The 22,736-nt window shown below is 40.8% G+C and overlaps 1 protein-coding gene across 12 annotated transcripts in view; it reads left to right on the forward strand.

Moving 5' to 3' along the window:
* Positions 1-22,736, forward strand: part of EHBP1 (EH domain binding protein 1) — a 282,634-nt gene that overhangs the window by 25,835 nt on the left and 234,063 nt on the right. For all 12 annotated transcript variants that reach the window (XM_050952010.1, XM_050952011.1, XM_050952015.1 and 9 more), the window contains exon 4: positions 6,183-6,278. In XM_050952010.1, the coding sequence (XP_050807967.1) occupies positions 6,183-6,278 (96 nt within the window). The remainder of the gene's footprint in view (positions 1-6,182; positions 6,279-22,736) is intronic.

A 22,736-nucleotide genomic window follows, 5' to 3' on the forward strand; every position in this document is an offset into this window, starting at 1 on the left:
AATTGTCAGGGGAGCCAGTATAGTATATGGAGCACTGGAGTGTTGTGCTTTCATCCTCCTGTGTTGCTTAATAATTGGGCTACCACATTCGGAGCCAGTTGGAGCTTCTTCAGTCTTCTCTTTCATCTCCAAGTACAGAGCATTGCAGCAAAGCACGTACATGTTAATTTTTCACCCTAGAGCTTGCAATGTTCCCCTGCACCAGTCACTAGTAAATAAGAAATTAGTTTATTTTTGGCGACAACATGACTATTTGCTCAAATATTTCTCTTACTTATTCTACAAAACCAGTACATTCCTATGTGCTATATATGGAGTGTCTGTTTTGTGTTGATAATGACAAAATATTTAATAAGTGTTGAGACTTGCACAGATCTGTTATGGTCAAAACAGGCGATTCCCTGTAACTATATGTGAAATATGGACAACAGATCAGATATTTTCCAAGGGCACTCCACTAATTTAGCGCAACATCTAGGCCCCTAGCAGGTTATATATGCATTGAGGTGATAGATCTCTTATAGAAGAATATCTTAATTATCCCAGCCTATAAATTGATAGTTTTCAAGCTGTCCTTAAAGAAGGCAAAAACCGAAACCCACCAAGCCTTACAGTCTGTGCTCAAACACTGCATCAGTATGCTGCATCCATTTGTGGAGTCTTATTTGTCACGGTAACCCAATTTTGCAAAAATAAATGTGTGTATAAATCAGGTAATTCCTACTATAAGCATTATAAATGTAAATAATGAAAATAGTCATAAGAGAACTCCAAAGGTCAGGAGATCCTAAAATGCTTATCTGAACCTGTGGAGCCCACCACCAGTCTTTTCTCACACATTACTGTCCCCCACCCTAATTGTTCATCTATCTACCAGTACAGTTTTCTAGGAGTGGGGTGATGTGAGGCATGTTGCCACTTCTAGCATCTTTGTGGCATATTTCACCAGTCTTTCCCCTCCTCCTGAGTGTTTCTGCATTTAAAGTGCCCCGGGTGTTGCAGCTTCTCCTCACTTCCTCTCTGCGGAGTTGGTGCTTTTTCCTCTGAGCTTCTTCCTGAAAAGGTTACTTCTACCAGTGATTGGATACTGAGTGAGGCAACCAACAATAGAAGCCGCTCTATGCAGGCTGCTGCTCTCTCCCTAGCCTGAGGAGGCAGGTGGTGATGGGAGGGATGATGAATACAGGGAGGGAGGCAGCCAGTGGCAGTGTTTGGCCTGGTCTACACTACGTGTTTAAACCGAATTTAGCAGCGTTAAACCGATTTAACCCTGCACCCGTCCACACAACGAGGCCCTTTATATTGATATAAAGGGCTCTTTAAACCGGTTTCCGTACTCCTCCCCAACGAGAGCAGTAGTGCTGAAATCGGTATTGCCATGTCGGATTAGGGTTAGTGTGGCTGCAAATCGACTGTATTGGCCTCCAGGCGGTATCCCACAGTGCACCATTGTGACCGCTCTGGACAGCAATCTGAACTCGGATGCACTGGCCAAGTAGACAGGAAAAGCCCCGCGAACTTTTGAATTTCATTTCCTGTTTGCCCAGCGTGGAGCTCTGATCAGCACGGGTGGCCATGCAGTCCCAAATCCAAAAAGAGCTCCAGCATGGACTGTCCTGGAGATACTGGATCTAATCGCTGTATGGGGAGACAAATCTGTTCTATCACAGCTCCGTTACAGAAGACGAAGTGACAGAGCATTTGAAAAAATCTCCAGGCTATGATAGACAGAGGCCACAGCACAGTGCTGTGTGACAAGCGTAACGGAAAGCCAAAGAATCAAATGGACGCTCATGGAGGGAGGGAGGGGGTACTGAGGACTCCAGTTATCCCACAGTCCCCTAAGTCTCCGAAAAGCATTTGCATTCTTGGCTGAGCTCCCAATGCCTGTAGGGTCAAACACATTGTCTGGGGTGGTTCAGGGTATATCTCGTAAATTTACCCTCCCTCCCACCCCCCATGAAAGAAAAGAGAAAAAAATAGTTTCTTGACTTTTTTCAATGTGACCGTATGTCTACTGCATGCTGCTGGTAGACGCGGTGCTGCGACACTGAACAGCAGCATCCTCTCCCCTCCCCTCCCTGGTGGCAGACTGTGCAGTATAAAATGACTGATAGCCGTCCTCATCATCCTGTGAGTGCTCCTGGCTGGCCTCGGTGAGGTCGGCCGGGGGCACCTGGGTAAAAATAGGAATGACTCCTGGTCATTCCCGGCAGATGGTACAGGACGGCTGGTAATCGTCTTCATCATAGCAACTGGGGGCTGAGCTCCATCAGCCACCCCTCCCTTCACGTCTAAAGAAAAGATTCTGTACTGCCTGGACTATCCTAGCAGCTGGAGGCTGCCTCCCCCTCATTTAATCTTACTAAAAAGTCAGTGTTTCTTATTCCTGCATTCTTTATTACTTCATCACACAAATAGGGGGACACTGCAACGGTAGCCTAGGAGGGTTGGGGGAGGAGGGAAGCAACAGGTGGGGTTGTTGCAGAGGCACCCCCTAGATTGGCATGTAGCTCATCATTTCTGTGGGATCTGACACGGAGCGGCTGTGCTTTCTGGTTCTCTGGTACACTGGTTCTCTAGTACACTTGCCCCATATTCTAGGCAGGACTGACTCTATTTTTAGATAAAACACAAAGGAGGGAATGACCTGAGGAGTCATTCCCTTTTTTGTCTTTGCACCCCCGGCTGACCTCAGCGAAGGCCAGCCAGGAGCACCCATGATAGCAGCAGATGGTACAGAACGACTGATAACCGTCATCTCATCGCCAATTTACAATGGCACAGCAGACGGTACAATAGGGATGGTAACCGTCTCTGCTACCTTGCAAAGGCAAATGAATGCTGCTGTGTAGCACTGCAGTACCGCCTCTGTCAGCAGCATCCAGTATACATACGGTGACCGTGACAAAAGGCAAAACGGGCTCCATGGTTGCCATGCTATGGCGTCTGCCAGGGCAATGCAGGGGAAAAAGGCGCGAAATGATTGTCTGCCGTTGCTTTCACGGAGGAAGGATTGAGTGACAACATTTACCCAGAATCATCCGCGACACTATTTTTTGCACCATCATGCATTGGGATCTCAATCCAGAATTCCAATGGGCGGGGAAGACTGCGGGAACTATGGGATAGCTACGGGATCGCTACCCACAGTGCAACACTCCAGAAATCGACGCTAGCCTCGGTACATGGATGCACACCGCCGAATTAATGTGCTTAGTGTGGCCGCATGCACTCGACTTTATACAATCTGTTTTACAAAACCGGTTTATGTAAATCCAGAATAATCCTGTAGTGTAGACGTACCCTTTTTGTCCATCCAGGCTGCATCAGAGCCAGGGCAACAGAGAAGCAGTGAAAGATGCAGAAAGGGAAGGAGGCTGTGTAGGGGAGGAGGAAAAAGAGTCTGAAAGGCACAATATAGTGGAAACTGTGGCTCGAGGTTATAATTGCAGAGGAAACATGATGTTCAGGCCTAACAGCCAGCTACTAGAGAGAGACAGCTGGTCAGGATCCAGAACATGGGGACAGTGAGTAATATTGGGATTGTTGGCATGTTTACAGCATGTAGGTGGCAAAATCTTGCCCATTTGCCAAAGCAAAGGCCTGTGTTTTTGGATGATGGATTAAAATATAGTCACTATAGCTGTATGCCTACGTGATGAGTCTGTAAGGGTACAACCCTCCCCACCCCCAAAACACCCCCTCAATATAGGGACCCTTGGTCTATGAAATAACGTTATGTTGTATTACTCTTAATGATAATTTTAAGTACTCAAAGTATTCTCTATTAACTAATAGGCCTCCCCCTGTTTGAGGTTATCCTTGCCTATCATATTGCCTGGGTGGCGCAGTCCTATATTCAAAAGCCAAACGGGCATATAACATCATGCAGCTAATAAGAGTATAGCTTTGCTTTGAAAGCTCATGAGGTAGGACTTTCAGTCTCCCACTCTCCACTTTTGATAACATGCATGTCAGGGAACAGTAATGCATGTTGATTTGTTTTAGGATTCTCCATTTTTTACTGTTTCATCAACTAGTTTGATGAGGAGTGGAGACTGGTAAATCCCCCTATATCCAGAATTCTGCTGCATCATAGAATGCTTGTTTTTTGATTGTATGTACAAAATGTTTTTACAGTATAAAAATGGGAGCAGTATTGCCAACCCCAAGTGTTCAAAAAACATGGGTCAGGCCCAAAAAATGATGAGGCTGACTTAAAATGCATGGGATTTAAAAAAAAAATTACATGTTGGGTTCATTTTATTTGCTGTCTGGTTTCTCGGCCTTGAGGGTGCAGTTGGGACACATTTTCAAGCATTACTTTGCAATCATGAGGACGAGAAACTTTCTTTTTTAAATGAAAGCTGAGATTCCCACCTAATCAGATACCTGCAGTATCTGGGGCTTTCAGAAAAACACCAACTATCACGAGACTTGGGATAAAGCTGTAAACATCAGCAACTCTGTAGGAGTGAATGAAAGTAACAGGACAACAAAAATGTTATAAATATATCTGCAAAGATAAATGGCTTTGAGCAGCATGGAAAACAAGCTGGATCCTACCAATGACTCCCTGCAGGACTTTATTCTTAGATACTCCCTCCATTTCCCCCTTCAATCTCTTGACCTTCTCTCCCACACCTTACTAGAAGCTGCTGCCACTTCTCTTGTGGCTCCAGGCAGAAGGGAATCAACAGAGGGAACGGAGCCAGAAGGCAGATACGCTGTCTTTAGTAGTGGCGACTTAGTGGCCTCTGGTGGCCTAAAGGAACTATTACAGTTCCTTCTGATAACGAAGCTGGATGTGTGAGGGTCTGTGTAGGCTGCAGGAATGCGTGACGGGGCTGCCAAGTGTGTGACTATCATGTAAGATGAAGCACTGTTTATAATGCACAGCAGTGGTGAATTAGTTTCCTTCTCCTACTAAATGAGGATGCTTTTCAATCATTATCTTTGCCACCGGGGTGTATTGAATTATGTAGTTAAAATTGGCCATTGGGCAGCTGGCTAAATTTGAGGTGGGGTATCTGCGCTAAATTTTAACCCAGAAGAGACCTTATAAAACTCTCCTGAATATTAGTTTGCTGACATGGCCAGCGAGGATGTGCTACCATAACAACAATTCATTGCTACAAAACCAATGTGTACTCTTAGTAACGCCATCCTATCTCCAAATGTGTATAACCAGGGTAATTATACTCAAGTTTAATGTCCTGGGATCCAAGTTACATTAGCCTTATGCTAGTAATAGTGTTGTAAAAATCATACGCTGAAATGCTGGAAGCTGCAAAGAACGTATAACTAAAACGAACAATGCTTGATACTGTAGAATTTAAAAACTCAGTTAATTTGATGCAAATAACCATCGTTTATAATGTTCTCAAAATAAGAAAAACAGGTAGTTAGAAACAGCCATGCTACTCAGCCATCCCCTTATATTATATTTATATTTCCATAGTTATCTAAAGTTTTCCTCCATACTAACAGAACCAGATTCTGAAATTCACGGTTCATAGTGTTCGCTGTTTTAATGGAAAGTCTGGAGCTCCACAGGTTGGAGTGACTTGCTCAGGTCTTTTAGAGTTAGTTTGTTTTTACTTCATTTTATCCTGGTCACTTCTCTTTTAGTTATAGGTACTTAAATGTTAATTCTTTATAGGTTTAAATGTTTCCGAGGCGTTTAGTCTGTACTATAAATCGGTGCTTTATTTTTTTTTCAAATAAAACAAAAAGAAATCAGTTTTATTAAAATCTGAATATGACTACTGAACAGGCACAATAGCTACTCTTAATTATTTGCTTTAAAGGAAAACATTCCATTGTCTGAAACATATGCCAAAGGTCTCTATTCACCGTTTTATGAACTTGTACCTGCAGAATGCTCAATGTTCTGGCCACGATGTAAGCATGGTGTTTAATTGCTTTGCAAGATAAGGACCAGAGCACTCAGCACCTGGCTAGAGTGAGCCTTGTGTGACTGCGTAACCCCCATCAATGGCGTGAGTTCCTTCTGTTCTCAGTGGTTTGTCTTACTGTGTTTAATAGAATCGTAAATTTAGGAAAGCAGGGTTTTTTGAGCTAATCATCAGTACACACGCATGCATGCACACGCAGACTTCCAGGGGAGTTGGAGCAGGCCTTTTATGATTGACTGACTCAATTATTGTTTCTTTTAGGCCCATAGCTGGCAACCTGGAATTAAAAATCCATACCGTGGTGTGGTGGTGTGGCCTGTTCCTGAAAACATTGAAATCACTGTGACACTTTTTAAGGTAGGTTTTTAATGTTTCATTTGAACTCATTTTATAAGGCGTAAGATAATATTTCCTGAAAACTTACACACACGAACGCCTTCTTTCATGGGACCTGATCCTGCAGTTCTTGTCAAGTCATTATCTGCATACCTACAAGTTCACTGTTTAAGTATGAGAGAGAATTAAGGCCCCTTGCAAACACTTAGCCATGTTCTTAACTTAGCAACACACTCAAATAGTCCCATTGAACTCCTCAGGGCTGCTTGCGTCTATAAAATTAAGTACATGCTTCTGTGCTTTCAGAATGTCAGTCTAATTTTCCATACAACTGAAATACAGAATAGTCAGTTTTGCCTAAAAACACTAAGTGGTAGGAGTCAAAACAGTTTGTGTCTTGAGTGTGGGCTGTATCGTGGCAGTCATTGTTTTCCTCATTACATTTGTTCTGAAACAGAATCTATCTCCAAATATTACAGCATTTCAAGTATGTTATAAAAATGTCAGTGCTTGTTTAATTGCTGGAAAAGAAAACTACATTGATGGGGGGGACCATACGAATAAGAGAGAATTTTAGGTCTTTGTGTGGTCTAATTAAAGAAATGTCATTTGATCTAGTATTTCAAAATGGTTTTATTACAGTGAATCTGTGTCCTTACCAATTTTTGTACATTTAGTCCCAATTGGTATTTACACTGAGGCCCCTGAATGGTGCTTTGGCAGCAGGGCCAGACCTTGATCAAATGGCGCCCCAGGAGAAGCATCTTTGGCGCCCCTCCTCTGTTTGTTAAACTTTTGAATATCTTATTTTTTTTTATTGCATTTCATGACTTTAATGCATGATTTGCATGCGTGATTTATCCCTATCATATCCCTGTCATATAAGATGGAAAATTTGCATGCTAGGGTCTGTAAATCTGTATTTATTCATGCCATATATAAACAAATAAAAATAATTTTCTATAAGCTTATAGGAACTTTTTAATGTTAAGAATAACTGAAATGTACTAACATGAAGAAACTGAACGGTTCACCAACATTGCGAGGACCAGTATTCAATAGTGTTACAGTAGCTGACAGCCTTAGAATATTAACCCTAGTTCTTTAGTTCCAAAAGTTGCTTTTCTTGCCTTTGCCATTGCAAACTGAAGCACAACATCAAGGAGGTCCAAAGACTGGCCAGTGGCATTTTCAAGCCATTTTGACCATCATTGATTGAAGATATGTTTTAATGAGCCTGAGCTTCAAAAAGCTGTGCTCACCATCCACAGTTGTGACTGGCAGCATGAGCAGAATCCTCAGAGCTATAGACACATTAGGAAAAGCTCTACATCATGAATGTATTGTAGAACTTGGAGTGGAGAGTGCTTCCTCTGTCGCAAATGTGATGGATGTTGTCCAGTTCGACACAGATGTCTTTATCATTGATATCTGAACAGTCCCCATGTGTCAGCATCCGGTGCAGGTCCGTGTAATTGCTCAAGAGTGTCTTCCTGTCCGCCAGCAGCTTACTACGGGCATACAAAAACCCCAGGTCTTTTCGTGATGCTTCATTCGTCCAAACTTTGTTTCAATTGACACTGCTCAAGCGTCCATTGAAAATGAGCGAGCAAAAAAGAAGTCTCAATTGAATTTTCTTCCAGTCTTTCTATCACCTCATCTCTGCCCTCATAACCAAACTGTCTCTTCTTCCAGAGAATGCGAGTTTCCTTGAAGATTGGCTCAATTCCTACGTTTTCTGACCCCCTCCCTTTTTTTTTACAGCAATGATCGCATCTTCAAATCCATTCTCTCTGGAGGCCACAATGAAATCAAGCAGCTTCTCATTAAAGTAGTAGTGTTTGCAATGTCCATTGACTGAGTTTCTAATGCAGTGCTTCTGTGTTTACTTGGAACAGGATATTGTGCCAAATCATAATTTAGATGAGAAGTTTGAAGTCAGTGATCTGTTTTGCCAGGCTTTGAACCTCGTGTCAGATTCCGGCCTCAGCTTTACTTGACTGCACCAGTTCCATCAGGGCACTGTAAACCTCAGTCACTCGGTACCTTGCTGGCCTAGTGCTGTCAGTATACCTCTGCCAGTGAGTGTCACTTAGTGGCTTCATGGTCAGATTTGTAGAATTGTCCATGAGGATCGTCCACCTGATAGTTTATGCTGAACACAGACATATATCCTTTGCAGTACTTTGAAGAGAGATACTGAATCTAAAGAAGATGACGCTGCATCTGACACAACCAGGTTGAGGGAATGGCAGTCACAAGGCACAAATAAAGCTCTTGGGTTCAGCGCAAGGATCCTTGCGTGGATGCCACTGTTTCTTTGCTTCATGTTTGCACCGTTGTTGTAGCCTTGGCGCAGCAATCCTGAAGGTTTATTTTATTCTCATTCAAAACATTCATAAACAGTTCTGTTAGACCTTTTCCAGTATTGTCATCCACAGACCAGAAACAGATAGCATGCCTTTATTTGGATACAGCCATCCTCATCGTCATCAAATCTTACTGTAAATGACATCTTTTCACTGTGACTAATGTTAGGAGTGCAGTCTGTTATTACAGTACAGTACTTTGCTTTGCCAAGCTGTATCTATATGTTATCAAGCACCTTCCTTGCCATAAGGTCAGTCATTTCATTTTGAATGGTTTTGCTCTAGAAATGGTCCATAGCTTCTTTATGTGCTCGATGTAGGCGCTCATGCATGACCTCATTGTATCTCCCAAGGAGCTCTACCAAACCAAGGTAATTACTATTATGTTCAGTGAACAACTTATCCGAGGAGCCCTAGAGAGCCAAATTATTTTTGCAAGGAAGAGGGTAATTTGAGGTCAGATGCTCAAGCACATTCCTGCAATGCTGGGTTTCTACATTAATAATGTGCTGGTTTTCTGCATCTGTGCATTTATTCTGCTTGAGTCTGGACTCGACCTCCATCCATTTGGAGTAGGCCGTAAAATGGCTGGGCGACTTTTTCATCTTGCTTCAGTGCATCAGCTAACTTATGCCAGTAATTGTACCCGGATAGTGCAAGCAATGGTTTGACATTCTTGCCAAATATTTTGCAACAAAAACAGAACACTTTGTCAGTTGATTATGAGAAATAGCCAACGCCAATTCAGTTTCTCGAGCGCTCATTCACAGTGTGACTTTGAGAAGAGTCGCTTCTGCTCATTTACTGGAAATGTCATATCCTTGATTTTGTCCAGTCCATTCAAAATTTTGTTCAATATTGTCAGAGTTTAGGATCGCCAGCCATAAAGCAGGATCTGATGTAGCAATTTGTGGTGTGCAGCTTTTCTCACTGCTGTTTCTGTCATCATGCGAAAGGGATTCTTCTTTATCGTTTCTCTCCTTTTCATGTAAACTAGATTTTTATTTGTCTTTACTCTCCTTTTTATGTGAGCCACAGTTTCCTTTACGCCACCAGGAAAATTGGACAAGTCTCCATTACTTTCCTCACATTTCCATTCCTTATTTTCAGGTAAATCTGTTAATTCTTTAGTAATAGGACTTCCATCATTTACGCTTTGCACCTCAATTTCTTCTACACTGGGAGGATTGCTACTGCCTAAAGCCTGGTCTATGTTGTCCTGTTTCAGATATTTTCCCATCAAATTTGCTCTTTGGTGCAAACTAGATTGCAGATGAGCTTTTCACTTTGTATACTGAGCTGCTGAAGGCTATTTTTGGGGGCATCTTTTTAGGTTCACAGTATCGCAGCTGGGCTCTCACTTCACTTCATTCTTGTATCTCACTGACTAACTGGTAACACCCTGCCCCTTGTATACCCATGAGGGCATGACTGACAACATTCTAGGAGGTTCAAGGAAAATGTAATTCTCAAAGTCTGGAAGGTTCCATGAAATTCTACAAAGGTCCAGAACATTCTAGGAGGTTAGTGAAACGTTTTACTTCAAACATTTTATTAACAGCAAAAATAGCACCCCAAACCCAGCTTACCCCAAGCCCGGCACTCCAGGTGGTCGCCTGGTTCGCCTGCCCCTAATTCTGGCTCTGTCTGGCAATATAAAGTCATCTTAAAGTCAGTGTAAATAAGTTATACCCATTTCAATGCCCTCCTGCACTGCCAGAGTACTAATAGTATGTGAGAATCGCGACTTTTAAAATTCAGATATATTGACTTGATCCCTGTTACTTGACTTTTTTTTTTTTAATCAGTAAGCAAATGTAATTAAACCTTGTCTTATGCCTAAAAGCTCTAAACATAAATTTTATGCCAAAGAAAACAGCACCCTTACTCCAGGGACAGTGTAATCCTGGTCTCACCTGCCAGGAAGGAGAGGGCATAGTCATTCTCTTCCTCTTCCCTGTCCCTCCCCTTCCTCCAGTATTTTCACAACTATGGTCTGGGGGCAAGGGCTGCTTTTTCCTAACAACTCATGAAGAAAATGACTTTTAAACTTCGATGTGTTTTTGGCCTGTCTCGGTTAGCATTGTAGCACTAAAAATCAACTGATCCATTTTTAAAGCTGTTTTAGTTTAACTTTCCATACTTTTCATTTCTTTCTGGACCCACCCCCAAAAAGAAAACTACATGTGGGTTAAAAAATGGTATCCGATAAACACCATAAAATATGTTTTAAAACAGATAAGGTACAGGCCCCTGAAAATGGGGAAAAAATCCTTAATCTCTTCTATAGTAGTAGAAAGAGAACTTAGGTAAGTGATAGTGCTGTATGCTGCCATGTGGGAGTTGAGCATTTGATTCCCAATCTCTCTTACTCTGGGGGTATGATCGATTTTTCGGAGATTGATATATCGCGTCTCATCTAGACGCGGTATATCGATCCCTAAACGCGCTCCCGTCGACTCCAGAACTCCACCGGAGCAAGTGGCAGTAGCGGAGTCGACATGGGGAGCTGCGGATGTCGATCCCGTGCCGTGAGGACCTGAGGTAAATCGATCTAAAATACTTCGACTTCAGCTGTGCTATTCACATAGCTGAAGTTGCGTATCTTAGATCGATTACCCCCCGCCCCCTAGTGTAGACCAGCCCTGGGCTAGGATAGTCAGGAAGTGCTGCAGAGGAATCACACTTACCCCACGGGTTGACTGGCTAGTGGAGAAGTGAAAAAGAAAGTGCCTAATGTCACACAGTAACAATCCTTCTGGACAGTTAGAGTGGATTAATTGATTTGGAAGGCAGTCATATTTATCTGGTCCTTAACCAAAAGGATGGAGGCTATAATACTTGAAGTCCTAAGGATCAAAAAACTATTGGCTGTCTTAACAACTCTTTAGTGGAAGTGAAAGATCCACTAAAAATAACTCAGTGTGAAGGGAGTCTGCTATAGATTTAATACTTGGCGTGAGTATATTCAGTGTGGCCCTGTCTTATAACAAACAGCAATTGTTTGTGTTGATTAAAGTATTAAGATCACAGGCAAGATGCTGGCTTTATATCCATGTTGGCAAAGTATATTGTGTGAGCATGTTGCTCTTACGAGCTTTATAAGAATCAGAGATAATGTACGAACACAATGCTGCTGTTTGTTAAGCAGTGATCTGAAACAGTAGTGCAGGAATAGAACAGACTCCAAAATAGACAGCCATGTGTTTTGGGAAATGATACGTAGGGTAGTGGCTCTGAATTTGAAGTGGCTGTTGAAATGTGTTACTGGTAGGATTAGGAGATAAGTTTAAGCTTCAAGTACTGATGAGAATGTTAAGAATATCCTCTTCAGTAGTCACCAGTGTATACTTGAGAACTTACACATAAAGTATATGTGATTAGTCAAGAGACGTGACATTTTGTTGTCTAAAAGTCCCGATTTTGTACTATTAGCTTGTTTCCTACATTATATTTGTATTTCACACACATGCACAGCTGTGTATCGAAGAGGTGATACCTCCTCCCTCCCACTCCCATTTCAAAAGATACTCATCAAATTGATTTTTGGATTGATGATTTAGCTTTATCAAGTTCTGAGCCGTTTAATGGAAGCATGATACTGAAATATAAATTCATCAACCTTTCACAACTGTTTCTAGTTTCTGTCCTGCTAGCTAATTTAAATAAAAATTTTTCTGTTCTGTAAGATGGCCTTCTTTCTTTAGCATACTCTACAATTCTATCTCAGTTATGTTGTGAAATTGTCAACCAAAATGGGAAGAAAGAAGTATTGTAAAATAATAAATCCATTTTGTTTACCTTTGCGATTTGTAATGCTTTCATAGAACGGGAGATGCTTCTTGGCTTGTGTTTTTATCGTATTTCTGTGGTTGCACCTTAGAAGTTCTTTTTTAGGGTCACTATGTAATACAGGTTAAACTTATTTTAAATCACTTCCATGTATATTCAGTGTCATGTAAGGCACATGCGGAAGAGCTGTATGAATATACTATTTATGAAGAACTGTGTGGGTTTAAGCCACGGTATCACTATTCCTAGGCTTAAGAACCAAAATAATACGTTGGTGGAAAAACTACTTTCTTTCTGGTTAGGAATAGACTTCATTCCTATCATGGTGGTATTTTTTTCTCTTTTTGGTCAGCGGTACATATGGTTTATCATACAGATATAGGGTCTCAGGCCTTGTTGAAACTACCAAGTTTTGTCACCAAAAATTGCCTTTTGGCAACAAAACAGCAAGAGCGTACACACTACAACGCGACTTCTGTTGCGAAAAACAGCCAGTTTTGGCAATAAAAATCTTCCACCCCAGGAGAGACTTTTGTCTTTCCCCCTCCCTTTATTGTTGACAAAGACCCAGTATACGACAGGACTGGCTTCCACCAGTATCCCACAATGCCTGCCCCGATTGCTCTGCTCAGTGTTTTGATCTCTGCTGCCCTGCAGGCATGTGCCCCTCTCCTTTCAAAGATCCGGGAAGTACTGCTCCAGTTTGGGGAACAACCAAAGAGCAAATCATTGGAATGCTCCTGTTCTGCCGGGCGCTAGGACCACAGCAGCAGGCAGACTGCTGCTGCAGGGGAAAGGGACAGACTGCTGTGATGCTTTGTCATTCCTCAGCACGGAGCGCTCACAGAGCTACTCCTGATTCTGCTCTCTGCAGCTGAGGGGGCTGTGGGAGAACTTGGGAGAGAAGTTCTGAATGGGAAGATTTTTCAAAGGCAGAAGTGGGGGTGGGCAGAGGTGTTACACCTATCTTCCCTTTATGTCTTATAATAATAAAAATAGTATGTGGAGATGTACCTAGTTCATAGAGCTGGAAGGGACCCTGAAAGGTCATTGAGTCCAGCCCCCTGCCTTCACTAGCAGGACCAAGTTACTGATTTTTGCCCCAGATCCCTAAGTGGCCCTCAACGACTGAATTTACAACCCTGGGTTTAACAGGCCAATGCTCAAACCACTGAGCTATCCCTCCCTCACTGCAGACAATCCAGAGTACAGCTCTTAACACTTTGACCCAAGTGCTACCATCTGATTTCACAGGGCAAACACAAGCAGTTTCTACTCAGCTCACTGGAAGGAAGGCTTTAGTATAAGGTGATCATGTTACAATCTAGTAATGGATGGTGTGTGCTTGGAGTGGGTGTAAGGTGGCCTACATTAGACTTAAGCTTGATTTAAAAACACTGAATTGGGAGCTATTTTAGAGCTCCACATTTGTATTTTAAATTTAAGATGATACAGTAAGTTGCAGTCAGGATCTTCTAAAGTCAGGAGGTAAGTCAGGAGGAGAAGTGTGAAGTAGCCGCAGGACAAGTGTGAATGACTGTGTGGGTAATCTATAGCTGTTGGCTGCTGAAGCTAAAGCCTATAATGTTAATTTTTCAAATGGGACAATGCTGGGGGGAAATACATTTGTTGCTCTCACCATCTCTGTTCCCTTTTGCCCTCTCCAATGCATGTATTGGGCACAAGGGTTCTCTCTTTTTATTACGCAGTGTGCCAGCTAAAAATAGTGCATGCATCTGGGAACTAAATGCCTAATAAAAAGGAGTATCCCTCTCATTTAAGTCTTTTAAATTATTCTTAGGCCATTTTCTCCTTAGCTCCTTAGCAGAAAGTCTCAATTTGCTGATGAAAATATGGCTTTAGATAAACAGTGTCCCAAGCAAGAGACTAATCCATGTTCACAAAGCCCTCTCTTCCTCGTATGCTTTGTGCACCCCATGATGTAGAGTTGTGTTTATCTTTAAATTTGGGAGAAACATGCACCTTCTGAGCAGGCTCCCGTACTGTAATAGTCCATTTAACTGGTTTAATTTTTTTTTGGTTTGAATTCCTCTCTCTCCTATCCTTGAGAGTGGAAATTATGGTGATGCCAATAGCCCGTATTAACTATATATAGTATAAGTTGAAACCATTCTTTAGGCTGATGTATAGTATTGCACAGAATAATGGAATTATGCAAGGACACCACGAAGCTACAGTACTTTTGGCACCTCCCATCTCTTCACTGTAAATAATCCTAGTAGATATGCTTCAGCAGCACCCAGAAAGGAGAAAGCTTCACTTAGAGACAAGGAAATCCCTTTCTCCTCACACTCTTTTCACTTCGAAGAAGGATGCTAAATTACTTGCTGAATATAGGGAGAAAACTGAAACCTGCTTTAGGATTCTTTGTAAGGCCAAGTGGAATTTTAATTATGGGATTGTTTCATAATCAGTCATAATTTAAACCAGTTTTTACAGTCATCTTAATATGAGCTGTAGAGTCATGTTTTGCTTGATTTTTAAATACTCCTAGTATGAGCAAACAGTGCTTGTCGTAAAACTGTTACGTTTATAAGCACTGTCATTTATTGGTGGTGTGCTTTTTTCCACCTTCATTAATTGTGATATAATATTTCAATACTGAGGAGTAACAGAATGTCTTTAATCATTTTACATTTATTGTTAGACCATAAAGTTATAAAGAGAACCTGTCAGTGTTTAATTTAGGCCAGCCTGTTTCTCCTCCTCATGTCAGACCCAAATGCAGATTTTGAAAAGTATGTGTTAACTATAATTAAACAAAATGCAATAATCTAATCGTATAATGATGCCCCACAGCAGGATACATATTCTGGAGTTATTTAATAATGCCTTCACTGCTTTACAATACGTGTTCAAAGCCCTGTACAAGCCTTAACTAATTAACTCTCTCAGCAACCTTATGAGGTATATATTATCCCCTTTTTACAGATAGGGAAACCAAACAAAGAGGTTATCTGACTTTCCAACAGGAATACTGTCAATGGTAGAGCTGGAGTTAATTTAGTACTAGTTCCTTTCCCCCAAACTTGTGTTTATTCCTCTAGCTCTCAATTCCACATTCCATCCATGTTCAGCAAAGGACTTAAACTCATGTTTAACTTAAAACATGTATTGAAGCCCCACTGGCACTTAAAGTGAAGCATGTGTTCAGTTAAGTGCTTTGCTGAATAGGTATGCACATGCTTCAGATTCTTTTCTGAATTAGAGGCCCTAGATCCCAGTTCTTTCAAAACTGATTCAGGCTTTGTGTCCACACTAAAATTGTACCAAGTTAACTGGATCTGTTAAAACCTGATTTACTTAAATAAGTGCAGCCCTCTTATGTGGACTCTTTCAAATAGGTTTATATCGCTTTGATTTTGCTTACCAACTTAATTTAATGTAAGGCACTCTTAAACAACACCCACACAGGGGTTGCAGCAAAATAAAATCAATTTCTAAACTGATGTAGTTCAACTGGTATAATGCATATGTATGGAGAAGGTAAGAATGCTCCTTCAATATCCATGCACATCTAGGGTGAAAATGAGTTTTTATTTTATAAAACAAATGTAGAATGATTCCATGTGAATACTAAAACAAAGATATGTATTAATGCTCTGCATGAAGAGTTTGGTCTGTTACTCTAGAATGGTAAAAATATTGAAGCTTGCCTGGAACAATAATCATCCACCAGACTCTCCTTATTGTGAGAGCTCTGGAAAAAGAGGATAAATTTCATTTGGGTACATAAGAGTTAGTTTCTAACCGTAATATTAAGAATTCACAGTGACATATACACAGTGGCCAAAAGTATGTTTGCTTTTAAAGTGTTGCTGCTTGATGAGAATTAGCAGTAGCAACTTAATCTGAAGGCTGTAGCTCAGAGAACTTTAAAGCAGTAGTTCCCTTTTAAACTTAGTCCTGAAATACTGAGTATGTCAGTTCTGTAGTGAAATCCATGAAGCCATTACTGCCAGGTAAGGAACGAGAAGGGATAGAATAGAGAGGTACGTGCTGCAGGAGAGAGTAAAGTTTGAGAAAACCATTCATACAAAGCAGCAATGAAACAAGTACCCACAACATTACCAATCAATCCAAGCTTTTTATAGGGACTTGAATAACTATTTCCCCAAGGGAGACTTCCTTCAGTCTGCTACCACTTATTTAATGTGATTCTCTGGTAAAGGTTAAGGTTTGCACTTTGAATGCCGAATGTATTTGTATCAATTCAGAAGAGAACAGTGGCTTATCTTGACACAATGGTGATCTTCAGTGGTAGAGAAAATGGCAGTCTAGACCTCTTAATGTGTTAGTTGTAAGACCCATAAAGTCAAGACTTGACAAGTGTACTTGACTATTATGATCAGTAAGGTTTTCTGGGGTTGTGAGGGGTTAATGCTATAAAGGTCTGCGAAATCTAACCTTTTAAAAATATTTTTTTCTGATCCATATAATTGAGAAGAAAGCAAGCTGAGTGTGAACTGAGTCTAAACCAGTGCAGTGATGTCTCCTAAGTGCCTCTGATGCAGCTGAAAGCTTTCCCAGGACTCAGCAGAATGAAAACTGGGACAGATTTTCTAGGCTATCTGAGATCTCTTCCTTATAAGCAGCAGTAAAACTGACAAGTTTTGGGACAGTTTTTAAATCTTCTGCAACTTAGAAAAGCTATGCATAAATACAGAGGCAGAAGGAGGACCAAAGGTTGGAGACTGTATGGAGTAGCATAATTGAACACTCAGGGCAAAATTAAGCAAGTGCTTGCACCAATTTAATTGTCAGTGTGGAGCACTGACAGCTGGAGCTTGGGCTCCAGTGCAGGGCTCGGGCTGTCCACTTCCAGGGACTGACAGCCAGAAGAGTCTGAAAGGCAGTAACAGGCAATGTAAATGTCTACATTGACACTGCATCAAACTAATGACATCAGTCTAAGCACTACACCTCTCGCGGAGGTGTTGTTTTCAAGGGTTGGCGGATTGTGATCGATCTATCAGGGATCGATGTATGACGCGATAAATTGATCCCCAAACGCACTCCCCGTCGACTCCAGAACTTCACCAGAGCGAGAGGTGGAAGCGGAGTTGACGGGGGGAGCGGCAGCCGTCAATCCCGCGCCGCGAGGAAGCGAAGTAAGTCAATCGAAGTCGAACTAAGATATGTCGACTTCAGCTGCCCTATTCTTGTAGCTGAAGTTGCGTATCTTAGATTGATTCCCCGCCCCCCCCCGTTGTAGACCAGGCCCAAGTCAGCGTAGTGGGCAGCTTACATCAGTGGAAGCTTCATTTTAGTGTAGACGCTATAGTTAGGTCAACTGGTAGTGTAGACCAGGCCACACCCTCCAACAGTTCGAATGAAAGGGAGTAAGAAAGGATGTGCTGAGGTGAACTCGAAATGGCTGCTGGTTGGGGAAGTTGCTGCCTAGCTATTGTTCTCTCTTGCTGTTTCCTCCTACCATTGCAAATATGGAAATTACTCTGAAGGCCTACAAAATTTAATGGAGACTGCTAACCTTTCTCTAGGAAACCTCCCATTGATTCTACAGCAGGGATCTAATTCTCTGTTAAATTCTGTGTTGAATGAGGTGAGCTCTGAGCAACAGAGCGCAGAGTTATAAATCTACGTAAGGATCTACTGCTGCAGTTTCCGTTTCTCTTGCTCAGGAGGGATGTAGCTTCCATGACAGTTGGAAACAGGGGCACTGGAATTGGGGATGGGGGTGGGGATGGAGAGGGGAAGGACTTTTCCTGAACCTGTCACCTCGCACTGCCAGGGACTGTTCTGGCAGAAAGGCTGATGTACCACAGCACTCTAATGACCCCGTGAGGGAATAACAGTTCCACTTCTGAACTATTAGCCAGGGCTGAGAAAGATGGTGTCCCAAAGCAGGATCCTTGGGCTGAATTCTTGTAAGAATTCTATCCTTTCCCCAACAAGTTGTGGGGAGGCTTGGCTTCTCATGTGCATATTGCTCTTGGACACTGGGTGACATCTTTCATAGTAGCCCTCTAGCTATTAGGTATCTAGAAAGTTTTTTGAGATTTATGTGTAATGGAGTTAAGGGTGTGTGTTGGTAGGAATGTGATAAGGTGGGGAGAGAGAGAGATGAGAGAAATTAGAAAAGAAGAGTGAGGGAGACAAGGTTATCTCTTGAGGTTAACCTCAGGGCACTGATTTTTACATTTATAAAATAAGTTCTTGTAAAAGAAGAAGAGCACCTTACAGAAGTTTGTGTGAAATTTGACAGTCTTTCAGTCCATTTATCTAAGGGCTTGTAATTCCCATTTCAAGATGAAACCATAATGAATATTGGGCAAAGAATGTAATTGTTTGTCTAGGGCATGTTGATAAACAAAACTAAAAAGTAAACAAAATGAAAAACCTGTGTATTGTAGACTTCTGTGCTAGGGCTAGAGTGAACAGGTATTGGGCTCAAAGGAACATTAAGGCGGTTTAATGTCAACTTCACCTGTGTGCCTCTGTTTTTCAGGATTTAAGCATCATTTGCCTTTGAGCATGTATGTAATTTATTCCCCTTAGACCAGTGGGTCTCGAACTTTTTTATTGGTGACCCCTTTCACACAGCAAGCCTCTGAGTACGACCCCTGCCCCCAGTAAATTAAACACATTTAAAAATATATTTTAACACCATTATAAATGCTGGAGACAAAGAGGGTTTTAGGGTCGAGGTTGACAGCTCGTGATCCCCCCACATGTAATAACCTTACAACCCCCTGGGAGGTCCCGACCCACAGTTAGAGAACCTCTGCCTTAGACAGCTTTAGTTGTATTTATTCATTATGTATGTTCTATTGAGACACATTGATAGACACCTCTACCCCGATATAACGCAACCTGATATAACATGAATTTGAATATAACGCGGTAAAGCAGCACTCCTGGGGGAGGGGCTGTGCACTCCGGCGGATCAAAGCAAGTTTGATATAACGCAGTTTCACCTATAACACAGTAAGATTTTTTGGCTCCCTAGGACAGCATTATATTGGGGTAGAGGTGTAGTTAAGGTGAGTCAAGGTTTTACAGGTTGCTATGGGCATTTGAGCCCAGCTGCTGGATTTTGCAGGAAAAACTTCTCTTCCAACACCACATTTTGAATCAACTGTATCATAACCTGGTTACAAACAGGTGATAAGTTGTAGTGTGCTTTCTGGGTCCTTCACAAGTATGGTAAGAATATGTGCATTGTGATACGTCTGCCGGATGGGCTTCAGTAGACTAAAAATCTTAGATGTTACTATACCTGGGCTAAAGTGATTTTCTTTATAACTATTATTTAGCCAGTTGCTTTTTTTCCCCAATCTTGGTAAAGCATGCCCTCTTCACTGAGGACTCCTTACGTACTAGATTTGAAGCACCAAAGTTCAGCCACTTGAGTTTTATGCAGGGCAATGGTTGGGGAGTGAAGAGAGGAAGTAAGATTTTATTTTGAAAGTGGGAGAGAGATTTCTTTTTTCTTCCAGTGTAAACCCAAAACAGATGAAAGCATTTGCTCACCTTTTAGCAGAGACCAAGCACTGAAAATGTCAGCCCCAAAGGAGAGCGTGTCCGAGCATGTGGAAATGAAAATGAAATGGAAACTATATTACAACCATAAATGTAGATGTACCTATTGATGACTACTACAACAAAGTTATTGGGTAACTAGGAAGTGACAATACATATACTTCAGTGGAATTCTAAATAAATCATTATAGCAACAAGAATGAAGCTAGAGTAGTTTGCTATCTCATCAGAACCCTGAGGTGTATGTGCAGAGCGGTCCCTTGGGTATGGCAAATCGAGGTGACCACTCTGGGCCCCACGCTTGGAGGATCCCCACAGGCCTGTGCGATTGGCCTGCACAGTCAGTCCCAGAAGTGAAAGATCGGTCCCAGAAGTGACAACTTCGTCACTTCTGCCCCGGTTCTGCATCCCCCTAGGGACAGCCCTGTGTATGTTTATAGATTAATTCAGAGTTTTCCAAAGTATTCCTTATTTAAGGGATATTAAAGATTAGTAACACACATTTTTAATTAAAATGTACATAAAGTATGTAATCTGCTTTAAAGATGAAATGTACAGCATGTGTACTAAATGGGAATCATTTTATGCCTTCTGGCATTTTTATTTTTGTAAGACTTTGTTAGAGAAATACAAAAAAGGAAAACTGTAGTTTGATTTTAACTGTTTGACTTGGGTCATTTTATTTTTTAAAGTACATTTTTATTAATTATATGAAAAAGTGCTTACACAATACTTTAGCAGTATGTGAGAACTGTATGCCTAAATCAATAAGTAACCTTTGCAATATAAAACTGTACTGCATCCATATCCATAAGAAATCAGAAATACACTATCAAAAGGTTTGATTCTGTAGTCATTACAGGTTTGATCTAGCATCAATTAAAGTCAATGGAAAGGCTTCAGTTTCCTTCAAACGGCCTTCGACCAGATCCTACGTGAACAAAAATACTGTTGTTTTGATAGCAAGATTGTGTCCTGATTTTATGAGTGGTAGAGATATAAGTAAAAGCTCACACAGAAAATAAAGACACCCTCCCCCCACAAAAAAAGGCTAGACCAAATATTAACGATATTAGTCACTTATTTTATCAGGCAGTAGGATATTAAAATAGAGAATGATTAATGATCTCTTCATGCTGTTTCCACACTATATCAAAGAGTGTTTTTTTTAAACAAGGTAATAATCCTAGGATAAATCATTGAAATGACAAGTATTAATAGCTGAGTGGTGGGAAATGATTTATGTGCTGTTGATATGAGGTATAATAAATCAGTCAAGTCATCGTATGATTTCATTAATTTTGTTTATGTACAGTAGTCCTACAAAGTTGATTAGAATTATATACGTGTTATTACATGATCTTATAATTACAAGTACCTTAATTTCAGCATGCAGCTATCCAGGGATACACCTTGTATGTGTATCTTAAATCATTATAACTTATGGCTAATGGTTCTCTTTTTTCTTAAATAAATTAAAGTCGTATTGGATGATTTGTAACTAGTGGCTGGCAACATTTGTTTTGACTTTTTGTACTCGAAATGCACCCAAAAGTAAGAGATGTCAAATATATTTTAAAACACACATTTTACTCCTTTGACCTTTTGTAGCCATTAAATATAGCCCCATTACATCAGTTAGCAAACAATCAAACTGATATTTCACAAGTGGCATTGAAGCTTTTGCTGTATTTATTCATTGTGTGCTATTGAGACACATTAATAGAATTCCTCTAAGGTAAGTTCTTGTCTAGCTAAGGTGCCAAGGACTCTGCAGGAAATTGAGCCCACCCTGCCGGATTTTGCAGGAAGGACTGCTCTTTAACTGTCTCCAGAGCATAGTATTTATAATATGTGTAATATGACACTTCCAGAGAAACAATATCACAATGGAGGAATCACAATCGCTATATAACTGCACAATCACTATCACAAAAGAGGAATTATTTAACAGAGTAAGTATTCTGACTTCTTGAGCGGAAATCACTAAGTATTCCTTTTCTGCAGTTATTCGTAAGCTAGTTATTTACGAGGTCATTCATTATATTCATTTTAGAGAGATACTTCATGAAGGGATCTCTCAAATCCATTTGTAATGAAGATAAAATACTGTTACACAGTGCTTCCTTAATGATTCTATATTGAACTTGAACAAAATGCAAAATTAAGAAAATCATGGATGGTTAGGAAGAGAATAATTTAAAGTGAGTTGAGAAGGAAGGACAATACAGTTTTGTAGCGGGCTTGAAAGAAAAGAGGTGGTATGGATTAGGGTAAAGAAAGTAGAAGCAAAATCTCTGTTCAGTTCTATGCTTCAATTTACAGTGATAGAATAAAATTGCTTTAATAGATTAAAATTGTAGAAGGGATTCAGATAAGAGAAACAAAAATGATTAAAAGGCTAAGGGACTGAATTTATGCATAACATAGTCAAATGATGACTATGGGGATATGACATCCACCTACAAGTATTTGAAAGAGGTAAACACCGAAGTGGCAAAGGAATAATTGAATGGTTCAAGGGCTATAAGTAGGGATAATAGGATGAAATTGAGGAATGGAAAAAGTCTAAATGTCAGGGAAAAATCCTAAAACTGAGTTCTGTTAGTATGAGAAACAATCTCCCAAGGGAAATGGTATAATTTAGCTGTGGTAGAGATTTTTAAAACTAGATTGAACAAAGTACTGCCATAGAAAATTTCTGTAGGAAAAATCCTGCATTATTGTTTGAAGGGGCATGAACTCAATCACTTAATGTCTTCCTCATATCTTAATTTCTAATAACCTTAATGTA

The sequence above is a fragment of the Gopherus flavomarginatus genome, chromosome 4, assembly GCF_025201925.1.
Source record: "Gopherus flavomarginatus isolate rGopFla2 chromosome 4, rGopFla2.mat.asm, whole genome shotgun sequence".
In the NCBI taxonomy this organism is placed as follows: domain Eukaryota; kingdom Metazoa; phylum Chordata; order Testudines; family Testudinidae; genus Gopherus; species Gopherus flavomarginatus.